We start from the raw sequence: 26,145 nt of genomic DNA on the forward strand, positions 1-26,145 counted from the left end.
GCGAATGTGCACTAAAGGCTGGAAAGCTCCGAAGAGTGGTGAGAGGGGTCCCGGGTGGTAACTAGCTTTAATGCCGCTACATTCCCATGGGCAGTACATCGGGTAAGGAGACCATGGGGACCGCAGTTTCCAATAAGAAAGTCATTTTCCTGGGCGAGGCGTCAGACTGCGAATGCCAAAAGGTTCTTCCAAACATTGAATTTTAACAGTATGCTCATTTTTCTTAATACGTTTTAATGGTAATTTGACTTCATGCTCCAGCGGCCGGGATGTAATTAATGCAGCAATCCCGTGGCACGCGGCCAATTTCAGCTTATTGAAATAGCAATATAAATCAGAGGTGCGGAGGCGAAGGGGCCGCGCCGAATCCAAACACATCATTTATAATTTGTGTCGCGCAAGAAGCCATAAACCCGACTTAATCCTCCATTATGGTGGATGGCGGCGCCCGGGCCGACCGGAACTCATTGGGAGGCGAACTGCAGAAAATCGCCCTGAAAGATTGAGAGCGGGAGGAGAGGTACGCCATTCTCTTCCCATGCACTCGTTGTATTGTCCGGAGCCGGGGGAGCAGAACTCCGGCCTAATTCCTGGCCTCTCTGCAGAGTCACTCCAGAAACATTTGTTAGAGGAACAGCAGATGAATGTATGGAGGGCCACACACTGGGGGCGCCTTGTCTGTCCTGCTGAATTGTAGCATTGCGTCATCACTGTCCTCCGGAATGATCTATATGCTCTGCGGACCAAGGGAAACATTAGCCACGTTTGTTAGCATGTTACAGATACAGACCCCGGAAGATGAGGCAATTGTGTTGTGACCCACACTAGACCCCCTCGTCAACATCAGCAGGCTACCATTGGTTTGCAAAAGACCACAAGCAACAGGGAGGATTTTTGCTGGTCCTCCAATAGGGATGATCAGAGAGATTCTGCAAATTTATGTAAATTTTTATGCAAATATATGCAGCTTGAAATTGGACCAATCAATTTAAACCTCCATTTTCATACTGCATATTTGCATAAAAAATTACATAAATTAGCATAAACTCAGGGAAATTTGCATCTCTTCGATCATCCCTATCCACCACTTAGTGAACCAATGAGAATTCTCCTTGGGGAGGCTTGATGCCCATTGGTCTATTGCTAACCCATTTGTAGACTAATGCTCCTGATAGGGGTCTGGGATCGGTACGTCGGGCATTTCTTCCAAGCAGGGACCCGAATGGACGGCGGCAGGTGAGTATTGTGCAGAACGTACACGGCGGGCAGCCTGGTGAGAGCGGACATGGCCATTCTTATTCATCCGGAATTGCCGCAGAGTACCCATACTTGCTTTCCACTTGACAGAATGGAATGAACAGATCCGTTCTGAATGGACAGATGTGAGCGGATCCTATTGCTTTCGTTCCAAACGTTTTTATTGCCAGTATGAACGCGGCTCAAAACTGATCACCCTTCCTCAATGACTCGTCAGAGAGGGCTGATATAAAAAGCTGTGGAGGGGGGCTGATATTTATACACTGACATATCCTGTTTAGATATTTGAAGTTGGAGCGAGCGTGGAGATCAGGTGTTCTGACATCGCCGGTAGAAAAAGTGGTCACTGTGGGGATACCATGGTCACCTGTATGACAAGGAGAGACTAGGAGCCAAATAGGGCAGTTTTGGGGTATTAGATGTTAGATTGTAGTACAAGAGTATTTATACGGACAAAGGTGGGTGGCAGTTCCTGCAAGCACCGTATATCGCCAACGGCGGAACTACCGTCCCGGCACGGTATTCCAGGTCCTGCTGGTACTGGATGGTCGCACTCCTGGTTGGTCCTTCTTGGTTGTAGATGACCACACCCGGAAGGTGAACACCTCCAAAGGAGATGTAAGTATAGTACTAGGGGGAGGAGCCCAAATATAGGTGATGGGATAAAACAAAAAATAATAATAAAGTGGAGGGAGGGTGTCTTTACCTCTCCAGATGGAAGAACCCAAACCACAGGGGAAATGTAAAAAGATTAAATGATTTATTCAGCATGATTAAAAGGACAACACGTTTCACGGGTCTCAGACGCTTCTTCAGGTCAATTCACGTGCCTTTAAAACATGGTGACAAGCATGGAAGCCATTTTTCTGTCTTCCATGCTGGTGACCATATTTTAAAGGCACGTGTATTGACCTGAGGAAGCGGGCTGAGACCCGTGAAACGTGTTGTCCTTTTAATCGTGCTGAATAAATCATTTAATCTTTTTACATTTGCCCTGTGGTTTGGGTTCATCCATCTGGAGAGTAAAGACACCCTCCCTCCACCTTAATATTTTCTTTTTCATTGCATTACCTATTTTTGGCTACTTCCACCCCCCCAGTACTGAGGTCACTGGTGACATGCCAGGACCCGGGCCGTGAGTGGTGAAGTACAGATGCCAGGAGCTCGGTGTGCCATTGTAGTGTATAGCCCCTCTGGCATGCCCCCCCCCCCCCCTGCCTCCCTATACACGTTTCCTATAATAACCAGGCCCTGATTTACATGACAGGAGCCTATAGGCACAGATCTCCTGGCATCTTAGACTCCGCCCTCCATGAACCTACAAACCCCACCAAACCGCACCGCAATTGTGCTGTCACTCCTCCCTTATTTCCCTTGCCCATCATAGGTAGCCCTTAGCATGAGGCAGCTAGAGGTACCCTCAGTATTATGTAGCTAGAGGTGCCCCTGACTGAAGGGAGATCTTGTCAGTGGAATGTTGAGCAGAGTAAGTGACCTCTCATTTACACTCTGATCAGGACTCTGCATAGGGAATGAGGGAGGGACCGCCCCACCATCATCAGGTGCCTGTAGGCATGTACCTACAGTGCCTTATGGTAAATCTGGCCTTGATAATAAGCTCATGTATAGATATAAGATGCCTTCTGCGGACCGGCAGGAAACGCCGGCATGCGATTAATGTAAATCCGAATCTCGCCAGCCCGTCAGACGCATCATTTTTTCTCGTCTAATAACCGGCTCGCCAGAGACGCAGACGCGGTTTTATGTTTTATTTGCAGAACTGTCAAAATATTTATAGAAATCTGTCAGAATGAAAACATCAATGAAGAGCATAATGACTCATGAATATGCGAATATGCAAATGTGCGCACTGTACTTCCCATCTCACTGACACTTGTATCCTGTCCAAGCGGCTCCAATGTGCTGAGAACGGCGTGTCCGTGCCAATGAGATCGTACGGCCGCCTTCCTGCCAGGCTCCCCAGCATGTCGGGTACCGGCGGCGCGAGGATATGTCTGCGGAATTACAAGAGGCTAGGGGGCGAGTGCTCTGTGATGTGGGGTGAATCTGTACAACAGGCTGGGGGAATGGAGGGGAGGCGAGTGCTCTTATGTGTGGGGGACGCGACACTTTGTGTATGTAGAAAGGACCACAAAATAGGCAACTTGTAAAGTCTTACGGTACAAAAAAAATCACATAGAACATTTATTTGACATAAATACAAAAAATATTTCCATAAAAATCTCTGTAAGGGGCTCCTTGTTTCAATAAAGACATCCAAACACAGGGATAGAGTGCTTAGTTTAACAAAATATGCTTAATACATTTCATTCTTAGGCAACGACACGCTCGTTTCGGGCACACAGACGCCCTTCGTCAGGCCACCGTATAAAGCAAAATCCTATGGGCACAACATGGTAGGAGCATCAAGGAAAAAATGGAAGAACCATCTGAATCAACCAGATGGGGAATGCACGATCCCAATGGTCACCAAACGTTTAGGTCAATAGACACATCCAATTTTCATCTGTAGATGACTGGCCAATTTTACCACTCGACACCTGATGAAGGGCGGAGCCTGAAACATGTAGTGTGTGCTGACATTGCATTTAACTGAACGAAAGTTCAACCCTGTGGCGTTCCTGCTTCAGTTGTATTCAGTTTTACCGCCTCCCTGTATAAGGATTTACCGACACAATCTGTTCATAGTATTCAAAATCTGCTGGCCCTCCTACTACACGGCATTGGTAAAATTGACGGGACATCTGCAGACTAAAATTTGATATGTGTACAGAGCCTTAAAGAGGAACTGCAGTAAAAATAACAATGAATAAAATTTCTTATTTTTCTTACAATAATTATTTATAAATAATTTAGTCAGTGTTTGCCCATTGTAAAATCTTTCTTTCCCCCCAGTTTACATTCTGAAATTTATCACATGGTGGCGACATCTTTACTGCTGTCAGGTGCATCACTGCGGAATGTTTCTTTACTCATAATTCTGAAGCCAGTACAAAATATGCCTACCAGAATAATATCCTGAATAACTCACTGCATTCTGCTTTATGTCACTACAGGGCTACCTTAAAGGGACACTTAAGGCAACCTAAAAAAAAATAGTTTTACTCACCTGGTGCTTCTACAAGCCCCCTGCAGCTGTCCGGTGCCCTCGCACACTCGCTCCGATGCCCTGCCGGCAGCCACTTCCGTTTTCGGTGACAGGCGCCGACAGGCCTGGGAACACAAGTGATTCTTCGCGCTCCTGGCGCAATAGCGACCTTTATACTGCTATTGTGGCCAGTAGAAGCCCCAGGAGAGTAAAACTCATTTTTTTAGGTTGTCTTAAGTGTCCCTTTAAGGCCCCGCAGAGCCCTTGAACATATATCAGGAGTGAGCCACAGGTGGGGCAGATGCAGGTCTAGATACACCAGGAACTTCAGCTGAATTCAGGTACCCCACTGAGGTCCACAGGGGTCCTGCGAGGGAACCGTGACAGCTGCCGTCATACTATGTCACATGACTGCCCCTTCCCAGAATACCTATGGAGCAGCATAATGAGCTCTATCCCCTCCCACTCCTTCCCCACCAATGGTAGCGCTGCTTTCACATGGCGGGACAAGCTATCCCCGCCTCTCATTGGTCAGTTGGGTAACTGGATGTAGGGAGATGGCGACGTTGACAGGAACATTACTCCCTGCACATTGTAGTGGGGGTCTTTACCGCTAAGTGACTTTCATATTTTATAGAGGTGGGACCACGAATCCCTCGAATCTTGGGAAAGGTTTGAGATTCAAAAGTTTCAACATATCCGATCCGAGAACCTTTTTGAATTTGGATTCGAAGAAATCTTAGATTCGTCCCACCTGTAAATTATTTTATAAATGACTAGTTGACCTAAGTCCGTTTAAAAACGGGTTCTTGGCCTGCCACTTCTGCCATTGTCAGTGCGCATACACACACCCGCTGCGCACGCAAATATGCCCGCTTCAGCCCATACTGCTCCTGTCCCAACGGCTGTCCGTGCAGCACATGCGCAGTAGTGCAAACTCAGGATACAGGGACGGGAGTGTACGCAGGGACGGGAGTGTACGCAGGGACGGGAGTGTACGCAGGGACGGGAGTGTACGCAGGGAGGGGAGTGTACGCAGGGACGGGAGTGTACGCAGGGACGGGAGTGTACGCAGGGACGGGAGTGTACGCAGGGACGGGAGTGTACGCAGGGAAGGCAGTGTACGCAGGGACGGGAGTGTACGCAGGGACGGGAGTGTACGCAGGGACGGGAGTGTACGCAGGGACGGGAGTGTACGCAGGGAAGGCAGTGTACGCAGGGACGGGAGTGTACGCAGGGACGGGAGTGTACGCAGGGAAGGCAGTGTACGCAGGGACGGGAGTGTACGCAGGGAGGGCAGTGTACGCAGGGACGGGAGTGTACGCAGGGAGGGCAGTGTACGCAGGGAGGGCAGTGTACGCAGGGAGGGCAGTGTACGCAGGGACACAGGGGATTATAATATAGGATTAGATTGTATTTTGTGAGACAGACAATGCCTCGCAGGGCCGGGCCGAGGCATAGGCTGGAGAGGCTCCAGCCTCAGGGCACAGTGTAAGAGGGGGCGCAGAATTCATTCAGCTGTCATTCCTAATTGTGTTTGAAGCAGAAAGAAATAAGAAAAGGGGATACATAGCAGTGACTGCAAGCCATATAACTAGATATTAAGGTGTTGGGGAGGTTGGGGGCCCTGTGGCACCTCTTAGTCTAATAGCAGTCAGTGTGTGACGGCTCGGGTGGCAGGGATAAAGGGGCGCACTTTGGTGTCTCAGCCTTGGGTGCTGGAGAACCTTGTCCCGGCTCTGATGCCTCGAGTCCCGCAAGGTGAACAGTAAAACAGCGTATGGCAAATAACCTACCAGTGTGACAAAACAATGGCTAATAAAACGTATAAGGATCTGGGGTGAAAACATTTTACAACAATAACGTTTAACTTAATTTTAACTAAGAATAAAGCAAATACATTTTCAGTTATCTTCTCTTTGGGTTTATGGCCGGCCCAACAAACCCAACAGCCCCACCACGTGCCAAACAACAAAGGGTGACAGAGCTGCCACTTAGAGGAACAATGAGAGATGTCACCTCCAGCTGGTGACATCTGACATCCCGACAAACGAGACCATTTCACTGCTGGAACCTCCATGGATAGTGACAAGGGCACTGTGACATCTCAGCACCATGTCGGGATGCATAGCAACCACTGCAAACACCACTGCATAGCAAACGCTGAAAATACTGTGCCTAGCAACCACTGCCAACACCCTTGCATAGCAACTGCTGCCAACACTATGCATAGCAACTGCTGGAACCTCCATGGATAGTGACAAGGGCACAGTGACATCTCAGCACCATGTCAGGATAAGAGCCCTCTGGATGAGGCGTGTCCACGGACATGCATGCATAGCAACCACTGCAATAGCAACCGCTGCAAACACCCGTACATAGCAACCGCTGCAAACACCCATGCATAGCAACCACTGCAAACACCCATGCATAACAACCACTGCAAACACCCGTACATAGCAACCGCTGCAAACACCCATGCATAGCAACCACTGCAAACACCCATGCATAGCAACCACTGCAAACACCCATGCATAGCAACCACTGCCAGCACTCGTGCATAGCAACCATTTCCAGCTCTCATGCATAGCAACCGCTGCAAACACCACTGCAAAATACTGTGCCTAGCAACCACTGCAAACACCCAAGCATAACAACCACTGCAAACACCCGTACATAGCAACCGCTGCAAACACCCATGCATAGCAACCACTGCAAACACCCATGCATAGCAACCACTGCCAGCACTCGTGCATAGCAACCATTTCCAGCTCTCATGCATAGCAACCGCTGCAAACACCACTGCATAGCAACCACTGCCAACACCCCTGCATAGCAACCACTGCCAACACCATGCATAGCAACTGCTGGAACCTCCATGGATTGTGACTAGGGCACTGTGAGATCTCAGCACCATGTCGGGATAAGAGCCCTCTGGATGAGGCGTGTCCACGGACATGCATGCATAGCAACCACTGCAAACACCACTGCATAGCAACCGCTGCAAACACCCAAGCATAACAACCGCTGCAAACACCCAAGCATAACAACCACTGCACACACCCGTACATAGCAACCGCTGCAAACACCCATGCATAGCAACCACTGCCAGCACTCGTGCATAGCAACCATTTCCAGCTCTCATGCATAGCAACCGCTGCAAACACCACTGCATAGCAACCACTGCCAACAACCCTGCATAGCAACCACTGCCAACACCATGCATAGCAACTGCTGGAACCTCATTGGATTGTGACTATGTCAGGATCATGTCGGGATCAGAGCCCTCTGGATGAGGCGTGTACACGGACACACATGCATAGCCACCACTGCAAACACCACTGCATAGCAACTGCTGAAAATACTGTGCCTAGCAACCACTGCTAACACCATGCAACTGCTGGATAGGGATGGTCGCTGCTTTCCACGGAATTATAAATTCCGCGATTCCGGACGGAATTTGGTGATTCCGGGTTCCGAAGCGACGGAACGGAATTGCTATAGGCCTATTTCGGAATTTCCGCGGAATTATTACGGAATTCACATTTTTCCCCCCTAACTGATTTCTGCCTCATAACAAGTATTTCTACTCAATAGACTCCCTTCCTCCCTCCTCCTTCCTTCCTCCTCCCTCTCTCACCCCTCCTGGTCTCGTCTTCCAGGGAATTCTAAGATTTCAAAAGCCAGCTTACATACCTTGGCCGGGAATTGAACCCAGGTCTAGTGCTTGGTAAGCAGCTCTCCTCACCACTATACTACCACCAACACTAGATGCTGAAGCCAGCCTAGCAATAGCATGTACCATTATGATATATCCAAGAGAAAAATGAGCTTGCTTAGGGATTTGTAGGATTTTAAAAGCCAACTCACATATATTGGCCAGGCCCAGGATTAGAACCCAGGCCTGTAGTCTGCTATCCTAACCATTATACCACCAACACAACACACTACAATGCTACATGCTGAAGCCAGCCTAGCATGTACCATTATGATATATCCAATGTAGCATCGCAGTGTGTTGTGTTGGTGGTACAGGACTGTAACAAGTGCATACACAACTGCTGCCAACACCCCTGCATAGCAACCGCTGCAGACACCTAAGCATAACAACCACTGCAAACACCCGTGCATAGCAACCGCTGCAAACACCCAAGCATAACAACCGCTGAAAACACCTAAGCATAACAACCGCTGCAAACACCCTAGCATAACAACCACTGCAAACACCCGTACATAGCAACCACTGCAAACACCCAAGCATAACAACCGCTGAAAACACCTAAGCATAACAACCGCTGCAAACACCCTAGCATAACAACCACTGCAAACACCCGTACATAGCAACCACTGCAAACACCCATGCATAGCAACCACTGCAAACACCGGCGCATAGCAACCACTGCCAGCTCTCAAGCATAGCAACCATTTCCAGCTCTCATGCATAGCAACCGCTGCAAACACCATGCATAGCAACCACTGCCAATACCCATGCTTAGCAACTGCTCCAAATATCTGTGCATAGCAACTGCTGCAAACACACATGCATAACTTATCCTGCAAAGAGACGTGCATAGCAACCACTGCCGACATCCATGCATAGCAACCGCCGTAAACATCCAAGCAGCGGTGATGAGGGAACTAAGCCTGCTCTGCCACCAGGTACATCAGTAAAGGTGAACATTGGGTGGGATGTTAGGTACTTACTTGAAGGCACTTTTCACTAAGGGGATCGATTATACCTATATAACCTACATGCTTGATTATTATTATTATCTAGTGTTTATAAAGCGCCAGCATTTTCCACAGCGCTTTACAGAGTATATATAGTCTTGTCACTAAAGGCAGCCATACACCTGGTACTGATGGGCAGATTTCACCAAGAGTAAGATCTCTCTATGATCTGAGAGAGATCTGTCAGCTGCCCATACACCACAGTCCAATCTGTAATCCATTTTAGCATGACATCTTGCGGGAATCAGCCTGGTGAAGTCGCTGACCCCAGCCACTGTCCTGTGCAGTTATACTTTACCTGTCATGCCACCCGCTTGTGTCCACTGCACTTCCGGCCCCACGCGACTACCAGCAAGTGTGTGGCATTACACAAGCTTGCCACCTTATCCCTTTAAATACACACACATCTAAGTCATACAGGTTCTGGGGCTACTCACACATAATCAGTGCCTAAACTGCATCTAACTAGCCACAGGGCATGTATAATTCATATGTGCTGGCATTTAAAGTGTGACCAACATGCTATAACGTCGGTAGTCACGTCAGGCCAGAATGCGGAAGAGTGGGTTAGGGTTAGGGTTAGCGGGCGGCGTGACAGGTAAAGTATAACTGCACAGGGCGACGGAGGGTTGGGGGGCTTCCTGGGGACATAAGATGTTAGGGGGACAGCGGTCGGGAGTTTCCGTTGTGTTCGCGATTATCGCACACTGTTACTGCCGCGCATGTGATCGAGCATGTCAACGCGACATCTTGCAGCACATCCAATCGATAAACTTCAGGTTTCCTTTAAAGGACAACTCCGGTGAGTATTGAGCAGGCAGCTGGAGGTTGGTGAGGGGGATACCAGGATCTACAAATTGCTGCAAGAAGTATTTCCTTTATTATTGCTACAAACCTGTCATGTTTTCTGCACAGCTTTTTAACCATAATGAATATAAACATTCCTGGTGATGTGCTGTGAGTCCTGCCAGCTTATATCAGCATGCAGGAGAGGCCGGCATTGCCCCAGCGCTGTACCCGGCATACAAAGCTCCTCACAGCTCTGGGAATGGCTGCCGGCCTCCGTCAGGCCCGCGTGATGGTGACTCGCCTGCGATTTCACACGCTGAACCTCCGCACCTAAATATATCACACAGGGAGGGATAAAAATACACCCTGATGCTCCCTGTCACCTCAGAAGAGGGGGCACCCAGCTGACAAAGGCAGCGGAGGAGCAGGGCGTGCGTTCCTCTATTGTCTGCACGGTGGGTGTGTAGTCTGCTGATAGCCTCCGATATAAAGCAAAGCTCATGAATATGAATACGTTTGTCTTTCCACAGCCTCCCCCTCCCTTCCCCTCATCACTCACAAAGATGCTTTGTCAGAGGACCAGAGACTAACAGGCTGACTATCTTGTGATGTGCTCAAAGTCATCGCTCTTTGTCATCTTCTCGGCAACGATGAACCTAAATATGATGCTTTCACACCACCAGATACAGCTACTTTCCCTGCACCAGCTGGGGCCATTCCTGTATTTCTGGGTGTTGTAGGAACGTGGAAATAAAGCAAATACACTGAGCAGTCATTGACTTCTTCACACGAGAAGGGTAGATGGCCGCCCATGCCACAAACATCTCAGAAATGTCTCTGGTGGTGGCAACCATTAAGGGAAGTCATGTGTGAAGATGGGTGAGAAAGTTTGAAGAGGAGGACAACAGTGAGGAGGGAAGGCCACCAACAGCCATCAACGGTGAAGACCAAAACATCAACCCATGGTGAAGACCTCAATGACTGCTCGGTGTTCCAGGCTTCATATATATGGTTCTACAACACAGAGAAATACAGAAATTATCCCAATCATGCAGGAAGACCGGCTGTGTCTGGTGTTATAAAATTATCCTGTGTGGATTAATAGTTTGGGAGAAAATGGCCATTACTGTCCGTACAATCTTCCAATTACATTTATGGTAATCTCTCCTGGCCACCATAGGTTGGACCTGCTCTTTATAAAGAATAAACTGCATACAACATTAGTTTTAATGTACAACTGTAGTGAGAGGTAAATGGAGGCTGCCATATTTATTTACTTTTCATCAATACCAGTTGCCTGACTGCCCTGCTGATCCTCTGCCTCTAATACTGTTAGCCATAGCCCCTGAACATGCATGCAGCAGATCAGGTGTTTCTGACATTATTGTCAGATCTGACTGGATTAGCTGCATGCTTGTTTCTGGTGTGATTCAAACACTACTGCAGCCAAATAGATCAACAGGGCTGCCAGGCAACTGGTATTGTTTAACAGGAAATAAATATGACAGCCTCCATATTCTTCTCACTTCAGTTGTCAAGTAACAGACTCCAATTTGTAACACACACAAGAAACGATAACAGATGATAACAGACGATCACTCCGCTTCCTGTTATGGAGTTGGCATGCTCTGGCGTAACACGTGTGACAAAAAACACGTCCCACAACGGTGACACCAGATTATCGGTCCAGCCGGAAAACGATTCCTACCTCTTATAGAGCCCGTGGAGGGGCTGCAGACACAGGAACTGCCAGTAATCCAGGCAGAACGCCTTCAGCTTCATCATCTTGAACGCGGGGAGCGAGGAACGCCAGCCTGGCACCCTCCCGGAACAGCAGGTGCCCGATTGCTCCAATGACTCATTTGCTCAGCAATCTGGGAAAATCCAGAAAATTCCGACAACAAACTCTGGCCGAAGCCAGCGAGGAGGCGAAATAACGACTCGATCTCGCAGCTCCGATGTCGAGCGACGGCGATTATATCCTCGCTACCGACAGGAATAAACTGATCCACACAGGCGCCGGTCCCCCAAAAAACAAAGGTTCCTTCTTCTTCTCCTTAGTTAAATCCACAGACACAAAGATTCCCAAAATCCCAGGCGGAAAATCCTCCCTGGCACGGCCATCGGCGCGGCGGCCTCGTCATCGGACACATCCAGCTCATGTGTGACAAAAGACAATGTCACGGAACGCCCTCCCTGAATTACCCTAATCTTATTCCTCGCACACGTTGTGGTTCAGGGCTGTGAGAGGAACTGATGGGGAGAAGCCACATGCTGCACAGGGGACCGGCAACCAGCCAGGAGACGGGGGCCTGCCATTGGCCCGCGCCGGTTACTACGGAAACAGGAACACATTGATAACAGCTGAAATGGGGCTGGATGACAGCCCTGCCCTGCTTTCAGCAGAATAATGTCTCTGTAATGAGCAGCACAAGCCCCCTATAGAGACCCCCGCCCCCCCACCACACAGCCCTGATCTGCTCACTGAGGGAGGAGAGGGTGGGGAGAGCAGACATCTCTAGGGACAGATCACACACTGCACCTCCTGCTATTGTTATTTACATTACAGTTATTATGTTACCACTGCATCCCGGGGGCATAGGAGAGAAATGTGTGATTATCCCGGCAGATATAACACAACTGGTTACATCATCAGATTTATAGAAGAATCTGACAGCTTCAAGCAAGTTTAGCCTGAATATGCACACACACGTGAGATAAAAGTCTGCATATGCATCAGTATTCCTGCACATAACTGGGGACTGCAGAGATAACACATCCCTTCTCCTGCACATAACTGGGGACAGTAAATTCCGGCGCCTCAGGCTAGTGGACAAATCGGGCACCGCCATTCACTCCCATAATAAATATCGTTTAATGGGCGCCCGACAGGAAAAAAGGGCGCCGGAGAAAAATAACGTTTTATAAGCGGCGCCCGGAGACTTTTACTGTTTTATAACTGCTTCTCATGATTACACATTATTTTATTATTTATAATTTTCTAAACATTATTTTTAAACGAAAAACAGTACAATCTTTTTTAAAACATTATTTTTAAACGAAAAACAGCACAATATTTTTTTCACACGTTATTAATGCTTATCACAGGGGGGTCTTAGGTTTAGGCACCAACAGGGGGGTCTTAGGTTTAGGCACCAACAGGGGGGTCTTAGGTTTAGGCACCACCAGGGGGGGTCTTAGGTTTAGGCACCAACAGGGGGGTCTTAGGTTTAGGCACCATCAGGGGAGTCTTAGGTTTAGGCACCAACAGGGGGGTCTTAGGTTTAGGCACCAACAGGGGGGTCTTAGGTTTAGGCACCAACAGGGGGGGTCTTAGGTTTAGGCACCAACAGGGGGGTCTTAGGTTTAGGCACCACCAGGGGAGTCTTAGGTTTAGGCACCACCAGGGGAGTCTTAGGTTTAGGCACCATCAGGGGAGTCTTAGGTTTAGGCACCATCAGGGGAGTCTTAGGTTTAGGAACCACCAGAGGGGTCTTAGGTTTAGGCACCAACACGGGGGTCTAGGGGTTAGGGATAGGTACAGGGAGGGTTACTTACTATTTTTTTTAAACGTTATTATACGTTTCACTTTTTAAACGAAAGATTAACGTTTTCACAATTGCCAATTTCATGCACATTATTTAATGATTTATAACTTTATAAAACATTTTTAAACGAAATATAGTACATTATATTTTTAAACGTTATCCATGTTTACCGTTTAAAACCCCGCGCCCTTTTTTCCCAGCGCCCCTTTTTAACGTACGCCTGCAGAGATAACACATCACTTCTCCTGCACATAACTGGGGGACTGCAGAGATAACACTTCACTTCTCCTGCACATAACTGGGGACTGCAGAGATAACACATCACTTCTCCTGCACATAACTGGGGGACTGCAGAGATAACACTTCACTTCTCCTGCACATAACTGGGGGACTGCAGAGATATCACATCCCTTCTCCTGCACATAACTGGGGACTGCAGAGATAACACATCACTTCTCCTGCACATAACTGGGGGACTGCAGAGATAACACTTCACTTCTCCTGCACATAACTGGGGGACTGCAGAGATAACACATCCCTTCTCCTGCACATAACTGGTGGACTGCAGAGATAACACATCACGTCTCCTGCACATAACTGGGGGACTGCAGAGATTACACATCACTTCTCCTGCACATAACTGGGGACTGCAGAGATAACACATCACTTCTCCTGCACATAACTGGGGGTCTGTAAAGATAACACTTCACTTCTCCTGCACATAACTGGGGGACTGCAGAGATAACACATCCCTTCTCCTGCACATAACTGGTGGACTGCAGAGATAACACATCACTTCTCCTGCACATAACTGGGGGACTGCAGAGATGACATCACTTCCCCTGCACATAACTGGGGGACTGCAGAGATAACACATCACTTCTCCTGCACATAACTGGGGGTCTGTAAAGATAACACATCACTTCTCCTGCACATAACCGGGGGACTGCAGAGATAACACATCACTTCTCCTGCACATTAGAGTTGGGCCGAACCTCCGATTTTAGGTTCGCGAACTTTCGCGGAACGTTCGGTTCGCGTTAAAGTTCGCGAACCGCAATAGACTTCAATGGGGATGCGAACTTTGAAAAAAAAAATAATTATGTTGGCCACAAAAGTGATGGAAAAGATGTTTCAAGGGGTCTAACACCTGGAGGGGGGCATGGCGGAGTGGGATAGATGCCAAAAGTCCCCGGGAAAAATCTGGATTTGACGCAAAGCAGCGTTTTAAGGGCAGAAATCACATTGAATGCTAAATGACAGGCCTAAAGTGCTTTAAAACATCTTGCATGTGTATACATCAATCAGGTAGTGTAATTAAGGTACTGCTTCACACTGACACACCAAACTCACCGTGTAACGCACCGCAAACAGCTGTTTGTGTAGTGACGGCCGTGCTGGACTGGTGCGCACCATGGCAAGAACAGGTATGCAGTGGCGGGTTCACTGAACAGAACAGGTATGCAGTGGCGGGTTCACAGAACAGGTATACAGTGGCAGGATCACTGAACAGGTATACAGTGGCGGGTCCACTGAACAGAACAGGTATACAGTGGCGGGTTCACAGAACAGGTATACAGTGGCGGGTCCACTGAACAGAACAGGTATACAGTGGCGGGTTCACTGAACAGAACAGGTATACAGTGGCGGGTTCACAGAACAGGTATACAGTGGCAGGATCACTGAACAGGTATGCAGTGGCAGGATCACTGAACAGGTATGCAGTGGCAGGATCACTGAACAGGTATGCAGTGGCAGGATCACTGAACAGAACAGGTATACAGTGGCGGGTCCACTGAACAGAACAGGTATACAGTGGCGGGTTCACAGAACAGGTATACAGTGGCAGGATCACTGAACAGGTATGCAGTGGCAGGATCACTGAACAGGTATGCAGTGACAGGATCACTGAACAGGTATGCAGTGGCAGGATCACTGAACAGGTATGCAGTGGCAGGATCACTGAACAGGTATGCAGTGGCAGGATCACTGAACAGGTATGCAGTGGCAGGATCACTGAACAGGTATGCAGTGGCAGGATCACTGAACAGGTATGCAGTGGCAGGATCACTGAACAGGTATGCAGTGGCAGGATCACTGAACAGGTATGCAGTGGCAGGATCACTGAACAGGTATGCAGTGGCAGGATCACTGAACAGGTATGCACTGGCAGGATCACTGAACAGGTATGCAGTGGCAGGATCACTGAACAGGTATGCAGTGGCAGGATCACTGAACAGGTATGCAGTGGCAGGATCACTGAACAGGTATGCAGTGGCAGGATCACTGAACAGGTATGCAGTGGCAGGATCACTGAACAGGTATGCAGTGGCAGGATCACAGTACAGGTATGCAGTGGGCTGAGGGCTCACTGAACAGAACAGGTATGCAGCCAGGAAAAGCTAAGCCTAACTAATCTTTCCCTAGAGACAGACAGCAGCTCGCCCTACTCTCTCTAATGCAGGCACACGAGTGGCCGTAATGGCCGCCACTGCCTGCCTTATATAAGGGGGGGGTGGGGCTCCAGGGGCTAGTGTAGCCTAATTGGCTACACTGGGCCTGCTGACTGTGATGTAGAGGGTCAAAGTTGACCCTCAGGTGCATTATGGGGCGAACCGAACTTCCGCAAAACGTCCGCGTGCGGCACCCGCACGCGAACCACCTAAGTTCGCGCGAACCACGTTCGCCGGCGAACCGTTCGGCCCAACTCTACTGCACATAACTGGGGGTCTGTAGAGATATCACATCACTTCTCCTGCACATAACTGGGGGACTGCAGAGATAACACATCACTTCTCCTGCACATAACTGGGGGACTGCAGAGATAACACATCACTTCTCCTGCACATAACTGGGGGACTGCAGAGATTACCCATCACTTCTCCTGCACATAACTGGAGGACTGCAGAGATAACACATCCCTTCTCCTGCACATAACTGGAGGACTGCAGAGATAACACATCACTTCTCCTGCACATAACTGGGGGACTGCAGAGAAAACACCACTTCTCCTGCACATAACTGGGGGACTGCAGAGATAACACATCACTTCTCCTGCACATAACTGGGGACTGCAGAGATAACACATCACTTCTCCTGCACATAACTGGGGGACTGCAGAGATAATACATCACTTCTCCTGCACATAACTGGGGGACTGCAGAGATAACACATCACTTCTCCTGCACATAACTGGGGGACTGCAGAGATTACCCATTACTTCTCCTGCACATAACTGGGGGACTGCAGAGATAACACATCACTTCTCCTGCACATAACTGGGGGATTGCAGAGATAACACATCACTTCTCCTGCACATAACTGGGGGACTGCAGAGAAAACATCACTTCTCCTGCACATAACTGGGGGACTGCAGAGATAACACATCCCTTCTCTTGCACATAACTGGGGGACTGCAGAGATAACACATCACTTCTCCAGCACATAACTGGGGGACTGCAGAGATTACACATCACTTCTCCTGCACATATCTGGGGGCTGCAGAGATAACACATCACTTCTCCTGCACATAACTGGGGGGCTGCAGAGATAACACATCACTTCTCCTGCACATAACTGGGGACTGCAGAGATAACACATCACTTCTCCTGCACATAACTGGGGGACTGCAGAGATAACACATCACTTCTCCTGCACATAACTGGGGGACTGCAGAGAAAACACATCACTTCTCCTGCACATAACTGGGGGACTGCAGAGATAACACATCACTTCTCCTGCACATAACTGGGGGACTGCAGAGATAACGCATCACTTCTCCTGCACATAACTGGGGACTGCAGAGATAACGCATCACTTCTCCTGCACATAACTGGGGACTGCAGAGATAACACATTCCTTCTCCTGCACATAACTGGGGGACTGCAGAGATAACCCATCCCTTCTCCTGCACATAACTGGGGGACTGCAGAGATAACACATCCCTCCTCCTGCACATAACTGGGGACTGCAGAGATAACACATCACTTCTCCTGCACATAACTGGGGGACTGCAGGGATAACACATCACTTCTCCTGCACATAACTGGGGGTCTGCAGGGATAACACATCACTTCTCCTGCACATAACTGGGGGGCTGCAGAGATGACACATCTCTTCCCCTGCACATAACTGGGGGACTGCAGAGATAACACATCACTTCTCCTGCACATAACTGGGGAACTGCAGAGATAACACATCACTTCTCCTGCACATAACTGGGGGATCTGCAGAGATAACACATCACTTCTCCTGCACATAACTGGGGGACTGCAGAGATAACACATCCCTTCTCCTGCACATAACTGGGGGACTGCAGAGATAACACATCACTTCTCCTGCACATAACTGGGGGACTGCAGAGATAACACATCACTTCTCCTGCACATAACTGGGGGACTGCAGAGATAACGCATCACTTCTCCTGCACATAACTGGGGGACTGCAGAGATAACGCATCACTTCTCCTGCACATAACTGGGGACTGCAGAGATAACACATCCCTTCTCCTGCACATAACTGGGGGACTGCAGAGATAACACATCACTTCTCCTGCACATAACTGGGAGCTGCAGAGATAACACATCACTTCTGCACATAACTGGGGGACTGCAGAGATAACACATCCCTTCTCCTGCACATAACTGGGGGACTGCAGAGATAGCACATCACTTCTCCTGCACATAACTGGGGGACTGCAGAGATGACATCACTTCCCCTGCACATAACTGGGGGACTGCAGAGATGACATCACTTCCCCTGCACATAACTGGGGGACTGCAGAGATAACACATCACTTCTCCTGCACATAACTGGGGGACTGCAGAGATGACATCACTTCCCCTGCACATAACTGGGGGACTGCAGAGATAACACATCACTTCTCCTGCACATAACTGGGGGCCTGCAGAGATAACACATCACTTCTCCTGCACATAAATGGGGGACTGCAGAGATAACACATCACTTCTCCTGCACATAACTGGGGGGCTGCAGAGATAACACATCACTTCTCCTGCACATAACTGGGGGGCTGCAGAGATAACACATCACTTCTCCTGCACATAACTGGGGGACTGCAGAGATGACATCACTTCCCCTGCACATAACTGGGGGACTGCAGAGATGACATCACTTCCCCTGCACATAACTGGGGGACTGCAGAGATAACACATCACTTCTCCTGCACATAACTGGGGGACTGCAGAGATGACATCACTTCCCCTGCACATAACTGGGGGACTGCAGAGATAACACATCACTTCTCCTGCACATAACTGGGGGCCTGCAGAGATAACACATCACTTCTCCTGCACATAAATGGGGGACTGCAGAGATAACACATCACTTCTCCTGCACATAACTGGGGGGCTGCAGAGATAACACATCACTTCTCCTGCACATAACTGGGGGGCTGCAGAGATAACACATCACTTCTCCTGCACATAACTGGGGGACTGCAGAGATGACATCACTTCCCCTGCACATAACTGGGGGACTGCAGAGATGACATCACTTCCCCTGCACATAACTGGGGGACTGCAGAGATAACACATCACTTCTCCTGCACATAACTGGGGGACTGCAGAGATGACATCACTTCCCCTGCACATAACTGGGGGACTGCAGAGATAACACATCACTTCTGCACATAACTGGGGGACTGCAGAGATAACACATCACTTCTCCTGCACATGACTGGGGGACTGCAGAGATAACACATCACTTCTCCTGCACATAACTGGGGGACTGCAGAGATTACCCATCCCTTCTCCTGCACATAACTGGGGGACTGCAGAGATAACACATCAGTTCTCCTGCACATAACTGGGGGACTGCAGAGATAACACATCACTTCTCCTGCACATAACTGGGGGACTGCAGAGATAACATCACTTCTCCTGCACATAACTGGGGGACTGCAGAGATAACACATCCTTTCTCCTGCACATAACTGGGGACTGCAGGGACATCAGATTCACTACAGTTTATTGCTAATAGTAACACATACAGAACGGAGATATTTTGGTGACGGTGTTGCAGACATGGCGGTTTTGCCGCCGTGTGGGAGGAGTCCTGCAGCGTCTCTATTACTCGGGTGTCCGGCAATCTTCTGAGCCTCAGATGTGGATATCTGAAATCATTACGTTAATGCCGTCCTCACATCTGCTCACACACATGGCCAGGAACATATGGAGGAAAACATGCAGAGGCCGGGGATGTCTCCCGCTGATTCCAGGGCCGTGTCATACTGCAGCCACCCTGTCACCACTCACACAATGATTTCTGCTCTGTTTGGCTGCTCGCCTCACGTCAAAGCCGGGGCGTCATTGCTGAAATGATAATGCATGTAAAGTATATAGTCTGTTCCAACATCTTGAGAGCAAACAGGATTGAAGCCCGACAAAGGCTTTACAGCCGAAAGCTAGCTTACAATAAATGGTATCATCCCGATTCAAAACATCTTGCTATTGCTGAGATTAGGGGAGATGCTAATAGGTGAACCAGAGAAGGACAGACCATGGGTGGGGGGTGGGGGAGACTAATAATTTCAGTTTATTTGCTAATTTAGAGAGGCGCTGTAGTGACATGTAGCAGAATACAGGGAATTGTTCAGGATACCCACTTTATGGTAATTTTCCTGCTTTCAGCATCAGAAACGCTTCTTATATCTAAATATTGCTGTATATCGGGATGTAGCCCCGCCCTCCCAGTGATGTCATAACCTAGAGTGAATAGCTATGCAGAATTCTCAAAAAACAAACATTCCGCAGAGATCACCTGGCAGCAGTAAAGATGTCATCATCTGAATGTAAACCAGGGAGAGGAAAGATTTTAAACTGGGCAAACAATCACTAAATAATCTATAAATGAATATAGTGAAAAAAATAAGAAATTTTATTCATTAGGTTATTTTCACTACAGTTCCTCTTTAAAGGACAACTGTAATGAGAGGGACATGAAGGCTTCCTTGTTTTACTCTTTAAGCAATACTAGTTGCCTGGCTGTTCTGCTGATCCTCTGCCTCTTATGCTTTTATCCATAGCCCCACAACAAGCAGTGTGACTGGATTAGCTGCATGCTTGTTTCCGGTGTGATTCAGACACTGCTGCAGCCAAACAGATCAGCAGGGCTGCCAGGCAACTAGAATTGTTTAACAGAAAATAAATATGGCAGCCTCCGTATCCCTCTCACCCTGGGTTGACTTTAACGTGTCTCAGAGAGTTAGGGCCTGTTTCCACTACACGCAGATTGGATGCAGAATGGACGCAGAATGGATGCAGAAAAACTCCCATGAATGCCTATGGGCCTGTTTCCACTGAACGTGATTTTTCTGATGCAGATTTTCCCATAGGCATTCATTGGAGTCAGTCTTTCTGCATCCAATCTGCGTGTAGTGGAAACAGGCCCTTATGCATTGTGCAATTAGTTGCAGTTGGTTAGCGTTCTTGCCTTGCAGCGCTGGGTCCCCGGTTCGAATCACAGCCAGGTCAACAACTGCAAGGAGTTTGTATGTTCTCCCAGTGTCTGTGTGGGTCTCCTCCGGATACTCCAGTTTCCTCCCACACCCCCCAAAACATACAGATAGGTTTATTGGCTTCTCCCCCCCCCCCCCCCCCCCCAAAAAAAAAAGAGAAAAAAATTGGCCCTAGACTACGATACATAGACATATGACTATGGTAGGGATTAGATTGTGAGCCCCTCTGAGGGACAGTTAGTGACAAGACAATATACTCTGTACAGCGCTGCGTAATATGTCGGCGCTATATAAATACTAAATAATAATAATCAGTTGGCCTTTAAGGTGTATGTGATGTGAAATTTTGGGGAAAAAGTCGCTACCTCAGTAGAGAAGATAATCCAGATATTGTTATCTGTCTTCCCCAGACCCCCTGAGCTGGCCAGACAAATTGTGTATGGAGAGGAATAAAAAAATGCTAATTTTGCGCACTATTCTGAGTAAGTAAATTTACATCCATCCCCAAAAGTCGATTAATCACGGAAAAGAACAGGAGAAAGAATGTCAACATGGCCATCGCCTCCGCATGTCAGACTTCCTACAACCGGTCAATAAATATGATGTGTTTAATAATGAATGCAAAGCCTGTCACTAATCAATAGCACTAATGGGACGAGACATGTGCCGGCCGGCTGGGACGAGGGAACCAGGAACACAAATGTCAGATTTATTCGTCATTTTCAGGACTAATGAATAGATGCAGCAAAACGTCCACCTCAATTAGCGCAGGACGACCGCTGCACGGATCCGACGCGCGTTACGCAATACAGGTCGCTCGTCTCATCTCCATACAGCCAAAACTACATGAAATGGGATGACATAAAAGCTCTTGCCAAATCAAGCTGTGATGATAATGATCAATAATAATAATAAAGTAAATACAGATATTGGCAGATGAAACTTAGTAAGAATTCAGCTGCTGTTTATGAAATGACTGACGGCACAATGCCATTACTCTCTGAGACATGTTACAGGGAACCCGAGGTGAGAGAGTGATATGGAGGCTGCCATATTTGTTTCCTTTTAAACAATACCAGTTGCCTGGCAGCCCTGCTGGACCTGTTTGGCTGCAGAAGTGTCTGAATCACACACCTGAAACAAGCATGCAGCTAATGCAGTCACACTTCAGTCAGAGCACCTGATCTGCATGCTTGTTCCGGGGCTATGGCTAAAAGTATTATAGGCAGAGGATCAGCAGTACAGGCAGGCAATTTGCGTTGTTTAAAGAGAAACTCCAACCTAGAATTGAACTTTATCCCAATCAGTAGCGGATACCCCCTTTTACATGAGAAATATATTGCTTTTCACAAACAGACCATCAGGGGGCGCTGTATGACTGATTTTGTCCTGAAACCCCTCCCACAAGAAGCTCTGGGACCGCGCTACTTTTGGCAGTTTGTTACAATGTAACAAGGTTCACAGACAGGAAATAGCTGTTTACCGCTGTCTCTAACAGCCAAAACAGCTAGGAGCAGCTACATAACCTGCCCACAGTAACAATGTCACCATGTAATAAATGTCAGAATGTAAATCAGGGAGAGGAAAGATTTTACAATGAGCAAACACTGACTAAATCATTTATACATAATTATGGTAAAAATGAAGCACTTTTTTTACTACATTATTTTCACTGGAGTTCCTCTTTAAAAGGTAATAAATATGCTAGTTTCAGGGCCCTGTTTACACTCATGTGACTGTTTTCGCATTTCTCCACATGTGGACGGGGAAATGCAGCCTACTGAAAGCCAAAGGCTGCTGTTTGATTCATATGCGGGGTAAAACGGGCGCACGCAGCACGCATGATGTGGGTAGAGGCACTCGGTCGCATATCGCATCGCGGCTGCGTCAGCATCGCGTCTCCTGATACACCTGCCAGCACAGAGTGAAAGCAGCCCAGGGTCCTATCGACTGAGATTGTGTTTCATAGCGGAAAAAGGGCCAAACTTATTTTTTTTTTTGCACTGAAGAAATAACCTCTTGACGAGATAAAATAAATATTTGTCATTTTATAAATCTCCTTCTCTGAACAGGTTATAAGCAGCGTTTCACTAATGAGGATATTGGAAGGCTTGCTGATTTCAGGAGTATTCCAAGAATGACTGTGAAGGATAAGGCGGAATTTCCCATAATTCCCGGATATCCTGCAGTTATAATAATGCTAACATTTGTATAGCGCTTTCAAAGCGCTCAAAAGCTCCAGCCATGAAGGACGCCCTCAAGAGGCCACCTTGCAGTGTTAGGGAGTCTTGCCCAAGGACTTCGTACTGAATAGGTAATGACCCTAGCCAGGATTCGAACCCTGCTCCCCCATGTCAAAGGCGATGCCCTTAACCAGTACACTATCCAGGCACTGTGTGTCTGTGGAGGCCCGACCTAATTACCCAGAATTATTACCCAGGATACCTAGTGAGCCAATCCCACCCCTACACTATATTGCCAGGACAAGCTGCTCCTCCCACTACCTCCCCACGGCAAGCTGCTCCTCCCACTACCTCACCAGGACAAGCTGCTCCTCCCACTACCTCGCCGTGGCAAGCTGCTCCTCCCACTACCTCCTTTAAGATACGATAATGGCGCATTACAGTGAAAGATACCTTCCCGACTGAAAGGGTAAGAAATACAGTTTATTTTCAGCAGAAAGACAATAGATGCCTCCACAGATTATATCGTGACTAATTACTGTGTGGCGGTAACGACAACAAAAATCTGGCAGTGAGGCGTACACATATAATTAGGGTGGAAACGCAGCAAAACACTGATTATTTTAATGGGAAGATTGGAAGGATTTCTCTCGCTGCCGCCCCGGTTGTGCGCCCTGTAATCTCGCTCTCCTCTGCCCCCCGATCTTCCGAGCAGAAGTAAGAAGGACTCTTTATCATCTTCTTCGTGTTTCGTCAGCCTGGGACACTCATTGTTCAGCTGGGTGAATGAGGCCGTTGGTCCCTAATACGCCGCACTAATCTGCCGGCGCCGGAATGCAAATGAGGACTTTTGTTGCACGCTGAACGTATTTCTCCTTCCTTTCCTCCAAACAACTCAATAAAGAAAGCATTAGGCTTCTTCTCACGCTTCCAGACAGAATGAATCAAATGCCTCGGAAGAGAGATTGGGCCGCTACCTATTTTCCTCAAGCTTCTACCGGCTAGATCCCGCCGGCAGTTGCGAGATGTAGATCAGAGCATCGCCATTTTATTACATAAACAGAATGGGAAGAGAGATTGGACCGCTACCTATTCTGCTCAACGTTCTACCGGCTAGATTCCGCCGGCAGTTGTGAGATGTAGATCAGCGCATCGCCATTTTATTACATAAACAGAATGGGAAGAGAGATTGAGCCGCTACCTATTCTGCTCAAAGTTCTACCGGCTAGATTCCGCCGGCAGTTGTTAGATGTAGATCAGAGCGTCGCCATTTTATGACATAAACAGAATGGGAAGAGAGATTGGGCCGCTACCTATTCTCCTCAAGGTTCCACCGGCTAGATCCCGATGGCAGTTGTGAGATGTAGATCAGAGCGTCGCCATTTTATGACATAAACAGAATGGGAAGAGAGATTGGGCCGCTACCTATTCTCCTCAAGGTTCCACCGGCTAGATTCCGCCGGCAGTTGTGAGATGTAGATCAGAGCGTCGCCATTTTATTACATAAACAGAATGGGAAGAGAGATTGGGCCACTACCTATTCTGCTCAAGCTTCTACCGGCTAGATTCCGCCGGCAGTTGTGAGATGTAGATCAGAGCGTCGCCATTTTATTACATAAACAGAATGGGAAGAGAGATTGGGCCGCTACCTATTCTCCTCAAGGTTCCACCGGCTAGATTCCGCCGGCAGTTGTGAGATGTAGATCAGAGCGTCGCCATTTTATTACATAAACAGAATGGGAAGAGAGATTGGGCCACTACCTATTCTCCTCAAGGTTCTACCGGCTAGATTCCGCCGGTAGTTGCGAGATGTAGATCAGCGCATCGCCATTTTATTACATAAACAGAATGGGAAGAGAGAATGGGCCGCTACCTATTCTCCTCAAGGTTCCACCGGCTAGATTCCGCCGGCAGTTGTGAGATGTAGATCAGCGCATCGCCATTTTATTACAGTCCATAAACAGAATGGGAAGAGAGATTGGGCCGCTACCTATTCTGCTGAAGGTTCCACCGGCTAGATTCCGCCGGCAGTTGCGAGATGTAGATCAGCGCATCGCCATTTTATTACAGTCCATAAACAGAATGGGAAGAGAAAACCGCCGACTTCTACGCTTAGATTAATATAAGATTGATTTTAAAAAATATACCATATATACCTGAATTGAAGTCGACCTCATTTATGAGTCGACTCCAATATTCAACCCTCTTAAGCTGGAATATTTTATCGACTCGAGTATAAGTCTACCCAGCAAAATGAATGGCTGCACTTGGGGACCAGGAGGGGTTAATGACTGCACTGCATACAGTATTTCAGCCATTAACCCCTTCAGTCCCTTAAGTGCAGCCAATATCTCCTCCAGGCCCCCAAGTGCTGCAATTATTCACTCCCTTTTATGAAGCCCAGTATTCCCCCTCCCCACCCCCCGCCCCTTTCCTTGTTAATTGTTGTGGCCAGGACTTTAAGACTTGTGGTTTTTTTTGGCATTTCCTTTCTTCAAAGTATCACTTACCAGTGGGTAATTGCTGCAAATGGGAATGTCACTATTAGTACTCACATTACTCAGTGTGCTCAGTGCTGCCTGTGACTCGTGTATAAGTCGACCCATCAGACCTAAATTTCTAGACTTATACTCGAGTATATACAGTAGTAACGAAATATATGTTATTCTGTTATTATTGATAAGTGATAACATGTTAGACTTCCATCTCCCGGTACAGGCAATCATTTTTACATTCTATTTCTTGTTTATTTCCATTCTTCTCAGTTTAACATACCGAGAGGAGAGATAGACAGAAAAACACCCCCAACAATCAGCACAATAAAAAATTCCATATTGTTTGGTTAGTGCCACGTTTGTCCCATTTGTGCTGCAAGAAATAAGATTTGTGCTGCTTTTTTCTTTCAGGATAATCGCAATATATTTTTACCAGACAATGACATCACCACCCAGCCCCCCTACAAGCTTACGGAAATGAAACTGGCATGGTTGGTCAGTGCCGTGCTTGTGCCCGTTTATGCCAAATTACTATCCTATCTCTTAGTTTTGAACA

General features: G+C 47.9%; 1 protein-coding gene across 10 annotated transcripts in view; it reads right to left on the reverse strand.

Annotated features, from left to right (window-relative positions):
- IQSEC1 (IQ motif and Sec7 domain ArfGEF 1) overlaps positions 1 to 26,145 on the reverse strand; it is a 1,051,066-nt gene that overhangs the window by 299,496 nt on the left and 725,425 nt on the right. Inside the window, exon 1 of one of the 10 annotated variants that reach the window (XM_068251859.1) lies at positions 11,595 to 11,759. The exons of the other annotated variants lie outside the window; for them this stretch is intronic. Within the exon in view, the coding sequence (XP_068107960.1) occupies positions 11,595 to 11,671 (77 nt within the window). The 5' untranslated portion in view covers positions 11,672 to 11,759. Of the gene's footprint in view, positions 1 to 11,594; positions 11,760 to 26,145 lie in introns of those variants that run through there. 10 annotated transcript variants of the gene reach the window in all.

This window comes from Hyperolius riggenbachi, chromosome 9, assembly GCF_040937935.1.
Source record: "Hyperolius riggenbachi isolate aHypRig1 chromosome 9, aHypRig1.pri, whole genome shotgun sequence".
Lineage (NCBI taxonomy): Eukaryota > Metazoa > Chordata > Amphibia > Anura > Hyperoliidae > Hyperolius > Hyperolius riggenbachi.